This window comes from Nicotiana attenuata, chromosome 1, assembly GCF_001879085.1.
Source record: "Nicotiana attenuata strain UT chromosome 1, NIATTr2, whole genome shotgun sequence".
NCBI classification, from domain to species: Eukaryota; Viridiplantae; Streptophyta; class Magnoliopsida; order Solanales; family Solanaceae; genus Nicotiana; species Nicotiana attenuata.
In genome coordinates this window covers 88,378,284-88,391,068 of record NC_031989.1, presented here as the reverse complement: position 1 = coordinate 88,391,068, position 12,785 = coordinate 88,378,284, and the positions used below count along the sequence as shown (strand labels likewise).

At 34.5% G+C, this 12,785-nt stretch overlaps 1 protein-coding gene across 1 annotated transcript; it reads right to left on the bottom strand.

The window, feature by feature from the left end:
- On the bottom strand, nt 841–5,572 carry LOC109230115 (homeobox protein ATH1). The gene is made up of 5 exons (XM_019395646.1): nt 4,638–5,572; nt 2,221–3,502; nt 1,699–2,054; nt 1,452–1,512; nt 841–1,261 (listed from the first exon to the last, which is right to left on the bottom strand). The coding sequence occupies exons 2-5, from the start codon at nt 3,328–3,330 to the stop codon at nt 1,094–1,096; spliced, it is 1,695 nt and encodes a 564-aa protein (XP_019251191.1). The 5' UTR covers nt 3,331–3,502; nt 4,638–5,572; the 3' UTR covers nt 841–1,093.

Genomic DNA, 12,785 nt, shown 5'->3' with positions numbered 1-12,785 from the left:
GTTTTGTGACAGTAAAACAACACTTCAAAGTGCAGCAGATCCTATTTTTTATGAACAAACTAAACATATAGAAATCGATTATCACTTTATAAGGGACAAGAACAAAGAAGGGAAATTGAAGACTCATTATGTTGGCACTAAAGAGTAACAAGCAGACTCACTCACAAAAGGGCCTAGGAAGAATCAACATGTATATTTGTTAGGCAAGCTAGGAGTGCTTAACATTTTACACCCTCCAACTTGATGGGGAGTATCAAAATTAGTAGTTAGTTGACAGCTGGATATTACTCCCTCCGTTTCAATTTACATGATGTAGTTTGACATGACACAAAGTTTAAGAGAAAAAAAGAAAACTTTTGAAATATGTGATCCTAAAAGCTCAAGAGGTAAAAGCTTTGTGAGGTCATGCATTTGTTACAATAAAAAGTTTAAAGTTAAATTATTTTCAAATATATAAGTATGTCATTCTTTTTGGAATGGACTAATAAGGAAAGTATGCCATTTAAATTAAAACGGAGGAAGTAGCTATATAAATTTAATTATTAGTCGGTTAGTGAGTTAATTATAAATAGAGGTTGTACTTGTACATTTCAACAGAACATCAATAGAACAGTTTTCTTCTATCCCAAAACATCTTCTTTCTATGGATGAAATCACAAATTGAGCTCCAGATTGAGAAAACTAACAATTACCATGTTAATTTTTGCATAAAGTGACAAGAAAAATAATAGCAACAAACAACGTGATCTTGCTCCTTTAAAAAAAAATGATATAATACATAGTGTTAAAAAAAAAGATATAACAGATTGCATAACCAAAGCTAAAATCAATCTAGGAAGTTGAATTTGAATTTGAATGCCAAAACAAGCAGTTTTAGGCACCCATAACACGTAGGGAAGAGTTATGAATACTATAAATATAAAAGCATATTTAGCATAGCATACAAAATGTAGTCTTAGATACAGCAGATGTACAATTGCGCAATTTTTGTGCAAATTATCTTCTCTACTATTAGATTATGAAGATATAACTCGACTAAACTAGTACTAGTATATATTAACTTATATATATATATATATATTTATTAATAATGTCACTTCATAGTAAATAAACGATTGTCAATAATTTTGTGATTTCTTCGATTGTTGGTTTCATCTTCATGATTTCCAGTACGAATTTTCCTTCTATTCATCTCAGCATACATTTCTTCTATCATTGGTTTCCAGAGACGAACTCGAGCATTTATAAACCAATTAGATACCTGATCAAAACAAATGTTGGTATAAATTAGGATTACAATGAATACCCATTTTTATGATACGTTATAGTATATGTCCTCGATAACAGCATTTCGCCATAGCAGCCAAAAATATCAAAACAAACGAGGTTGTTATAGAGAGGTTTAACTGTATATATTCAAAACTATGTTCGCCTGTTCAATGCAACTGTACCTGGCTCCTTGTCAATCCACTTTTTACTGCTAGCAATTGCTTCTCTGCATCCTTTGGATATCTGAAACGCGCATTTGTGAAGTGTTTGAGCAAATTTTTACATTACAAGCAGAAACGGAAACATTTAATATAGCACTAAGACATGTTACGTGCTTACGTGCTATAGCAACATGTTAAAATACACTGATAGTGCTTTATATTGTCGGTGTATATAAGTCAAATTTTTAAAACAAATGGAAAAACTTACGGGTGAAGAAAGTTTTGAAACATCCATGCTCTCAAAACTGAGACAGATCTTTCAGGCAAGCCTCTCTGTGGTCTCCATAACTGATGATCTTTCCTTTTTAGTTGCTGTAGTGCCCATTGCTTTTGAATGAACGATGTTTCAAATGATTTCTCTACTCCCTTTTCTCCTCCTCTATTAAAATGTTCTCCCATTGCGAGTATGTAATTGCTGATTCTCTCCCTCAGGTTTTTGTACAAGGAGGAAATAGTTTGAAGGGCGAAACGAGCATGTATGCTAGGATCCAACTCGGTCACAGCATGAAACGCGGATATCACCATATGAATCTCATCCAAGCATTGGTTGTATTGATCATCAACCTAAATTAACAGAAGTATAAAACATAATATAATGATATGATGAGTAAATACAAATTAATGAACAAATAGAGGCAATCTGAAGTATATTTGAAACAGATTAATCCTAACAAAGAAAACTAATCATCGAATAGTCTAGGGAATAATGTCATAAACCGTGCCAACTTACCACTTGCAACAAAGCCACCAGATGTTTTTTCTTTGCTTCAGAATCCATTTCACAAATGATTCTACAGTCTTCATCAGGCAAATCATCAGAACTCAAAGTAAAAGACGTGTTAGCACCATATTCTGTCCCATTTCCTCGATAGCCTACCAAGTTATGATTTTGAAGTGATAAATGAGCCATTTCAGATAGTATTTCTTGCATCATGCGAAGATATCTTGATCCGGTTAAGAATTGCGAAAGGTGGACTGGTTTGTATGAGCCAAAATTTAAAGACAGATTTCTGCTGTTGCAAGATGTTAGCTCTGAGTCAAACCGTCTTTGAGAGAAAGCATGGTTGGTGACGCCGGAGCAGCTTATATCCGAGCATTGGTCGCGGATAGAAGTCCCACATGCAACAGCAGATTGTGTTGATATGAGACTTAAAGAAAGCTCATTGCTAAATCTGGAGGAGGATCCAGAGGGACTGTCGGAACTCATACTAGCAGTTTCTGATGAGAACCATGTGTTTGAATTCACATTCTCATGAGTTAATTGGAAAGGTTGGGATCCTGTTCGTCCTGCAACTGTCCCGGCAATTTCCGGGACACCATCAAACTCATAGTTTCTATAGGATCCAAACGAGTGATTTAACATGGTAGGATAGTCTAGAACATCAGTTTTATGGCCTTCTACAGGATGTGATAAGGGAGCCAATGGCGCTAAATTTTCATGATTCTCGGGCATAGCGTTCCTTGTAGCCAAAAGATTTGCAAGAGACACAGCAGAAATAGGTATTCCCTCCATATACTGATCCTCTGTGTAAGCATTACTGATTGGATATGAAGTACTCAGCGAAAACTCCTTTGTTCTGTTTCTCATTGGCAGAACACTGTGGATTGCTCCGGGGTCAACAGCTCGAGGAAAATTTGGTAGACTTAGAAAATCTTGAGAACTGTTTATGGCTTCTCCTTGCAGCATAAAAGGAATAGGAATTTCATGTCCATCCATGATGTGGTTTTGTCCGTCCATAACGTGATTTTGATTGTTCAGACCAACTCTATCAGGGAAAATAATGGGGATACTGGTTGTATGAAGAAAATTTTCGTCTATAATAGGATAAGGTTCCGCCATTTCTAGTGGCAAATCAAGTTCAACATTACTTCAGCTTTTACTATGGAACAACGACCTGAAGTGATCGTGCTAAGAATAGCTGCTGACACTTTAAAGGTTCTTCCACGACAAATTTAACTTTGATAGATCACTAACAGTTCACAGCTCTATACTTTTTGCTGAACACAAGTGCCTATAACAAGTAAAATGCCAATTAACACTGTTTAGATCACATCAACAGATTGTGCGGATACTCATCGACATTATATCACCTAGTATTAATAAAGTAGCATAAGTATACCTAAAACAACAAATTTTATCATGATAAATTAGGAAAACAAAAATCACAACATGCCTTAGCACCGAGGGATGGTAGAGGAAATAACTCTACTTCATTACATTCATCTATCTTTTTTATGATTAACATAACAACAGTTTACTGGAATAGCATATGAAATTGTTTCACCTAGCACATCAGAGTTCTAACCTTTTCCCTTTCCTTGTCCCGCCTTTTTTTTGGTGGGGAAACAAAAGGAGGGAATGTGGTCATTTAAATCCAACTCGCACCGTTGGCGACAAAAATGCTTGAACTCAGACACACTAGAGATTGGGCAAATAACAAGACATTGTTCTCTTATTCCTTCTTTTACTTGAACCACAGCATAAAAGAATTAGAATTAGACGCCACTTAAATTCAACATATTTAAAAACTATCTTCTAATATTGGCATGAGGTGAGTTTAAATGGAGTAGGGCGAGGATTCTTATAGCCGAACCCAACTTGTTCAGGATTTGAGATTTTGATTCATAGTAATTGTTGTTGTTGTTGTCAGAACTGTCTTCTATTACAAAATTTAGAAACAGGAGGGAAGATTTCCTTATCGGTGTGAATGGGCTTCTTGCGGACCAGGAGGTGACGGGTTTGAGCCATGGAAACAGCCACTTACAGAGATGCAGGATAAAATTGCATACAATATGACCTTGAGGTCCAGCCCTTACCGGACCCGCGCGCATAACGGAAGCTTACTGCACCGAGCAACTTTTTTTTTTTTTTTTTTAATGATTGGGGTTCGGTGAGCGCTGCTGAAGGAAAAACAACCACTATGAAAAAAGTTATCCTTTACCTCACATATATGGTGAAAATGTTCTTAAAAAAAAGTAGCAATGAATAAACTGAAAATAAAGAAAAACAGATAGCATGAAACTCTAAAGTCATGAACATGAAATGAAAAGGGAAAAAAATGTTTCACCACCTCATAATTGAGCTTAACACATCAAAAATATAAATAATATATGTTTCAAGAAAAATATAGGAATGCAACATTTTACCAGTAGGAGAGAAAGATGATAAGTAACCAACTTTGAGAACTTGTGCCAAACTTCCACAACTGCAGCTTCCTCTATGCAATTTTTTTTTTGTTGGAATTTCCTATTTAAATTAATAATGGCATTTCAAGATTATCTGTCTCATACAAAAAGATGGATCCTTTATATGTTCCAACTATTTAAGTTCTCTTAAAAAATGCCAAATGTGGAGAAAACTTTAAACAAATCATTGGTTTTTACCCCTTTCTACCCCAAACAATGTTAATCAAAGGCCAGCAAACAGTCCTAAAAGAGGACCTCTTTTTTCCTTTTTAACAATAAAGAACAATGTAAAAATAAAATAAAAAAATGTAAGGTAGGACTAGTAGTGTACTATATCAACCCCACAACCACCCCTCAAAAACTACAAAGAAAAAAAAAAAAAAGAGTAAAAAGACAATACAAAAAGTAAAGATGTTTTGCTTGCATGAGGAAGAAAAGCAAGATTTTTACTCAGAACCCAACACCCAAGAAAACTCAGAAAATTCAGAATCCCTCAGACCCCATGAAAGAATCATAATCTTAACACACACTCACACAAAAATTGTTTAAAATATAAAAAGAGTCTCTTTTTTGGGTTATTATCCACAGGTTTGAACCCAATGGACATTCATTAACAATCAAAGAGAGAGAGAGTTTGTGTGTGTATGTGTATGAGAGTGAGAGAAGTATTAATAAAAGCCAAAAATGGGCTTCTTTGTTTTGCAGAAAGGGAGATGAATTATGAGTATGGATTTATGGACCCATTATGAAAAGATATAGGGAGAGAAGAGCCACACATGAGTAAAACAAACGAAAATCAATCATATTTTCATGCACACTTACTTGTATATATGCAAACCTAGAATAGAATATCAATAAACAAGGACTGACTAGTGAGTGTGTGAAAAGGCAAGCAGTGGCTGATCTACAGTTCAAAAGATGGTTCAATTCAACAATCAATTTAATTTAGGTCATAAATATGAGCAAAAGTTTTAAAAATTAATTAATATAAATATCATGTTTAAAACGTATGTATCAAGGTAGCGCTATATAGTACTTGAATCCTTAGGCCATCTCCGAGGCTGCACCAAATTTTGCACCAAATCTAAATTTAGTGTAAAATTTGATATTTTTTTGCTCCAATAAAACATCAAATCTTGTACCATTATAGTGCATGAATAGTGTTGCACCAAATTTGGTGCAACACTATTCATCACACCAAATTTGATTTATCATTATTTTATTCATCTTTTTATTTTTTGGACTTTTTAATTTATCATATATTGTGTATATAATTAATTTTATATTAAGATCTTTATAATTTTAATTTTATATCTTATTTTTTTGATATATTAATTTTTATATTATATTTATATAAAATTATATGTTAATTTTTATTATTATTATAATTATATTAAAAAGATTGCACGTTGAATATCAGCTCTACGGTAGATATGGTACTAGATGAAGATCACCGATTTGAACAATTTTTAGCTCGACAAAAAAATTAAGGATAAAGATGCGCATTTTGCACTTCGTAATGCATTAAGCGAGCATTTATGGGAGAATAGAGGCGAAAGTTGAATATTTTATGTGGTACTTAAATTAAATTTGACTATAATGTAATATTTATTTAATTATCTTTTATCAATGATTTCACTTTTAGTTGATTTATCCTTTAAAATAATTTTATAATAAATGATTATATAAGTGGTGAATGTGAATTATATATAATGAATATGGAAAAAAGAAAAAAGATAGTATTTGTTTGAAGGAAATAAAAAATAAAATTTAAATAGAAGATAATAATATAATATAGAAGAGAGAGAAGAAATATTATTTTTTGGTGTAAAAAATGGTGTAGTGGTTAGAGTAAATTTGGTGTTATACCATTTTGGTGTGAAATTTGGTGTTAGGGTTGGAGATGGTCTTAAGGGCAGTGGTAGAGGCAAGATGAGATTGTGGCCAATGGAAATTTAACTAGTAACCTCATAAAAATTTTGAACCTTCTTAACCACTGAGCTATGCTTTTAGACTATGTGAAGGGAATTCAAAATATAATATATAAAGGTATAAAATAAATTTTGCGATACATACAATATAATTTACCGATGAAGGGTTCATGTAAACCTCGTCTGCCCCTTAAATCTGCCCCTGCTTAAGGGTCATTTGATTGGAAAGATTAGTCCCAACATAAAATTTTGCATGAAAATATCATGTTTGGTTAGAGGGATTGAAAATAATAATTCATGCATAACTTACACAACGCTTGATTGACTACAAGACTAACTCCTGCATCATTTTATGTATTGTTTTCTCGACGTTATTAAATAATAGTCGTATTACATTATGGAGAATTTATATATACATTATTTTATACTTTATAATATGTGAAATAATTTATATTAGAAATACATAAATTAAAATAGACAAAAATACCTTTAGGGGTTTGATTCACATACTAGTTATATGGAGATTATCTAGCAAACATTATTTATGCAAAGAATAATAATGAAGGGAATGTTATGATGTGATAATAATTAGGAGATTGTTATACATGAATTACTTATTTATTTATTTTTAAAACTCCTTTCTTTAAATAGTTTAATCTTCAGGTTGCAAATACATTAATTTTTACATAACTTAATGCAAGTAATATTTATTGTCGCTTACCAACACTGCAGTAGTTATGCGATGATTATTTTTTCTTGTGCAATCAATCCGAACATTGTTTATTCTATGTTGGGTTTAATTTTTCCAGATTATCAACCAAATAGCTCCTTAAAATGGTAGTAATAATCTATTCACTATCATTTAAGTACTATACAAGTCATTTTATAGGAGTATATTATAATGTTGGGGAATCTTAGTAGTCCAGTTTGTTGAATACATGAACTTTCATGTTGTGGATGGGAGTTCCATACCAACCTTGTAATAATTTTTTAAAATTAAAATAAAATATTATAATCCTTTGCATAATTAGCACTAGAAAGAACTAAAGCACCCTTGAGAATAAATATCTGCTCTGGAAGGAAAGGGTTACTTACTACAACACTCCTACTAGTTGAGGTAGTAGCAGTGCAGTTCCACTCATTTCTGTTGCAGCCTTTTGAAAATCAGAGGCCCCATTCTTTTCACAGGCCCCTCAACACTTACCCCCCCACCCCCCACCCCTACCCCACCCCACCCCACCCCTTTTCTTTTCCTCTCTTTATCTGCCATATACTGCAATAATAATCAGAACCAATATATCTGGATTCCCTTCTGTTCAAACTCCTGTACAAGGCATGCAGTGTATTTTCTTGGCAAGGAAATTTTTTCAAACACACGTAAAAAGGCCACTGTTTTTTAGCTATAACTTGAGGACAGTAAAATAATTAAAAGAAAAAAGGTTGATGAGAAAAGAGAGTAAAGAAAGCAAGAGAAAAACATACTTTCTTGACCTGAATGAAACAAGTAAATGGTTAAGGGAAATAATAATGAAGGGAAAGATACAAAAACAAGAAACAGTAAGGGGTTTACTACTGTTGCACAAGCTGTGTACTTTAGTAAAGGAATAGTAGTAGTTTTACTTTTGGGGCAAAAATGAAATGATGATGATGCAAGCAAAATTGGAGTTTTAAGCAGAGGAGATCTGATAGGAAGATCTTTGACGAATTTATTGGTGCAATTACCATCCCTATCTACCTTCCCTTTTGGCCTTTGTACGATCGACACTCGTTTATTACCGGATTTAAATAAGCAACACAAGTGGACAATCCCACGGGTGCAATTACTTTAACTGGGAGAGTATTAAATGGTCCCTATTTGGTTTCATGATAGGTTATGCTAAAATAATGGTATTTGGATTCAGTATTCGTCATGAATCGACAAGTTTTACGTTAGATATTTCTTATCATTACCCTCCTCCTATATGAAATGAGGATTCATATAATCGGATATAATCTGTTCACAGTAATGGATGCAGAACTTTTAAATCGTGGGTGCTCGACTATTTTTTAATCCGAAAAATGCTACTAAGACTGGGGGTTCAGGTAATGTATTTGTATGAATTTACAAGTTTTTGTAAAGTAATAGTATTTGGCTCTAAAAGTAATAGGTGCTCATGAACCATATAATATATCTGCCACTGTTTGTTTAGGACTAAAACGTAATTATTGTTATTGTTATTATTGTTGGTTTTTATTATTTCCTGAAATGCATGAGTAGTATAGTTAAAATGTCATAAAGATTGTCGATTAAAATCCATAATTTTTATAAAGGCGAAATACATAAATAGCCTATTTAAGTTGTCTGAACGACCAAACAAACACCTCAACTGACCCCTTTATCATTTTGACACTTCAAATAGATATTAAGTGTATCTTGTAAACATCCGACCAAGTCAGCCACCTTGCGTGTGATACACTTGCTGTTGACATGTCAAACGAGCCAATGAAGTAACGACACATGTAATTTTAGACAAAAATATTGTCACATGTAATTACAAATCCAGAAAAAATTAAAAAATAATTTCCCCCCTTTTTCACAAAAGCTTCATCTTCCACGGAAGAGAAAGTTCATTCTCTTCCCCACTCCTATTCGTAGTTTTTATCCTAATAATCCTTCCCCGTTTCTTCTTTCAGTTTTTCTTCTTCTACATGTTCTGCTTTCAGTTTTAACATCAAGAATAAAATTCAATAAGTGGTATTAGCGGAGTGTTGGACTTGAGTCCAACAAAAAGATCAGGTTTGCTTCATCAAATCAGTATGCCACCCTTTAGCAAGGAGCCATTGCTATCTTCATAACAACCGTATGGAAACAAGAACCTCAAGTAGAGTATGGTCTCGAACACTTTTGGTTGAGAAGTATCAGTAAGGAGCCATTGTTGTCTTCTCGAATAACAAAAGCAGAAACCCAAAGTTAAGATCAATAATGACAGATCCATATCCATTTGAAGCTCTACCTCGGGTCAATTAAATGGATCTTCAATATCCATTCTGCTTCCTATGAACCTTTTTATCTGGGTCGGTTCACCAATTAAGCAAAATCTTCCCCAATTTCAATAAAGATCAGAGTTTTAATTATTGGACATGCTGAAATAGGGTAAAATACACTTATTTTTACTGGTTATTGTTTGTCAACCTTGGGCTTTGCTAAACAGTTGGGATTGTCGATACTAGAGGATGGTTAGTTGGTGGAAGAAATTTTTAGGGAAGAAGGTGGAAATAATTTGGAGGAAAAAAAAGTGGTGTGGGCCACACATAAAAATAAGTTAAACTGAAAAGAAAAAGAAAACAACGTAATTGAAGTCCTCACGCGCTTAGTTTTTAATGAGACACAATTGATTTGCCATGTCAGCGCGAGGTGTTTACAAGACACACTTAATATCTATTTGAAGTGTCAAAATGATAAAGGGGTTAGTTGAGGTGTTTGTTTGGTCGTTCAGGACAACTTAAAGGGGCTATTTATGTATTTCGCCTTTTATAAAAGCTTTCACATGGTTAAGAATTACGAGAAAAATAACTTGATTTTTTTCAAAAAAATAATTAAGAAAATCACTCATACCTGTGTGAACCGGGTTAATTCCATGGATGTCACTTAACTTTCATTTTTATTGCACAAAAGTGGTTAAACTATCTTTTGCAATGAAAATGTAACGACCCGACCTGTCGAACTGTCATTTTGTGTATTTGCATTTCGTTTCTCCTTTTGACATTTCACACATGTGCATTAGTGGTTTTATGACTTGTGGGGTTGATTAATTTCATTCCGAGGAGATTTTGGATTTATTTGGGCCCTTTGGTTCTTGGCTTAGAAGCCTAAATTAGAAGTGTTGACCAAACTTTGACTTTTATAAAAATGACCCCGTAAAGGTATTTTAATGGCTTCGATAGATTGGTATCGTGATTTTGGACTTGGACGTATGCCCGGAATCGAATTCAGGGGTTCGTAGGTTGATTTGTGTTGTTTTCTCAAAAGTCGGCAATTTGAGGTTTAGAATATTTTCCAAATTTGACCGTAGATTGAATTTTGGCTATCGAACTTGGAATTTAGTTTTGGGACTTGGAATAGGTCCGTTATGCTATTTAGAACTTGTCTGCAAAAATTGGTGTCAATCGGAGTAGGTTTGATAGGATTCGGATGCTTGGTTGTAATTCTAGAGGTTCTTGAACTTTTCCTCAGAATTCATGCGTTTTAATATACTATTTGTAGTTTTAGATGTTATTTGTGTGTTTTGATTGCGTGAAAGAGTTCGTGTGATATTTTTAGACTTGTGTGGATGTTTGGTTTGGAGCCCCGAGGGCTCGGATGAGTTTCAGACGTATTTCGAAGTCATTTGGATTGAAGCATGATTTGCTGGTGTGCTGGTGCTCTGATGTCATAATTGCGAGCACCAGCCTCGATTTTGCGAAGTGGGAAAGGGTGGTTAGATGTCGCAAATGCGACATTACCCTTCGCATTTGCGAAGATAGTGTAAGCCTAGGTTGGTTAGCATTTGCGACCACTTGGTCATTTTGCGAAGAAAGTCAGCTTCGCAATTGCGACTTCTGAAGAGGCTATCAGGGTTCATAATTCCGATCCCTGTTCCGTAATTGCGAAGGTTTGCAAATGCGAACTTAAGGTCACACTTGCGATATCTGCAGCTGATTAAAAAGGGCTAGAGTCGGGATTCAATACTATTTTCTCTCATTTTAGAATTCTAGACTCGGTAGAAGGCGATTTGGAAAGGGAATGCTTATCTACTAACATTGGGTGGTGATTCTAATCAATTTTTAACTATATTCCATGATTATATCTTAGATTTAACATCAAATTTATGAGAATCAAAAAGGAAAATTAGGGATTTGTGACGACCCGATAGGTCATTATGAGTACTAGCCTTTATTTCCATATTTCGAGACCTCTATTAATTCTATTTAGTACTTCTTGATTTGTGTGTGCAGTCCATATCTTCTTCCAGAAAGATTTTATGTGAAAATTTAAAAAAAAAAACATGATTTTTGGTTTTAAAAATAATGTTAGTTGACTACGACCAATATTTTATGCAAACAACCTCGAATTGGTATTTTGACAATCCCAGTGGGTCCTATCGTGATTTTGGACTAGGGGGTATGCCCAGAATTAAATTCGGAAGTCCCTAACTTGATTTGACTTGTTTTGTTGAACGCTATAGTAATTTAAAGGTTTGAAAATTTATTTAGGTTTGACCGTAGGTTGACTTTGTGGTTGTCGGGTTCAGATTTTGGTTTTGGGACATGGTATAGGTTCAATTTTCTAAAAACTTATCTGCAAAATTTGGTGCAAACCGGAGTTGGTTTGATAGGATTCGGACGATCAGTGTGATTTTAGAAGTTCTTGAGTTTTCTTTGAAATTTCATGCATTTTGATGTCCGATTCGTAGTTCTTGGTGTTATTTGATGTTTTGATCGCTTCACATGATGTTATTATACTTGTGTGTATGTATGGACTGAGCCCGAGGGGCTCGGGTGAGTTTCGGATAAGCTAGAGACCATTTTGAACATAGAAAATTGCTGGTTTTCAACTATTGCTGATGTCTGGTACATTGTGCTTCGCGATCGCGAAGCTACTCTCGCGATCGCGATGGGGAACTTGGGTTGGGTTGAGTTTTTTTCTTCGTAAAAGTGGAGAATAGGTTGCGGATGCGAAGTAGTGGAGGGCGTACCTTTCGCGAACGCGACCTTCCTCACGCGAATGCGAAGAGTTATGGGATTCTGGGGGAGGCAGCTAGTTACTCTACACGAACACGGGCTTTGGCTCGCGAACGTGAAGGCAGGAGGGAGCAAGCCTATGCAGAGGGTAGCTCGCGAACACGAAGGCCTTTTGGCTGCTGTGCTTCGTGACCGCGTTAGGTGCTTCACGAACCCGAAGAACACTTGACTCCTAGTGATTTAAACTTTCGAAAGTCGGGATTTTCTTCACTTTTTACCATTTTTAAGTTTAAGCTCAGCTTAGAGGCGATTTTGAAGAGGGTTTTCATCCCAACTTCATAGGAAAGTAGATTTTAACTTGTTTCATTACATTTTCGTAAACATTCATTGATTTTAACCTTTAATATAAGTTTTTTTCATGGTACAAATTAGGAATTTAGGTAGAAATTGAGGATCATGAAAAATTGAGATTTAGACC

Bases quoted from the DNA above. Each gene is read 5' to 3' on its own strand.
- LOC109230115 (XM_019395646.1), bottom strand. From the start codon at position 3,330: ATGGCGGAACCTTATCCTATTATAGACGAAAATTTTCTTCATACAACC. The intron at 2,055-2,220 runs GTAAGTTGGCAC...CTGTTAATTTAG, and splicing joins TGGTGGCTTTGTTGCAAGTG to GTTGATGATCAATACAACCA. The intron at 1,513-1,698 runs GTAAGTTTTTCC...TGCGCGTTTCAG, and splicing joins TTTCAAAACTTTCTTCACCC to ATATCCAAAGGATGCAGAGA.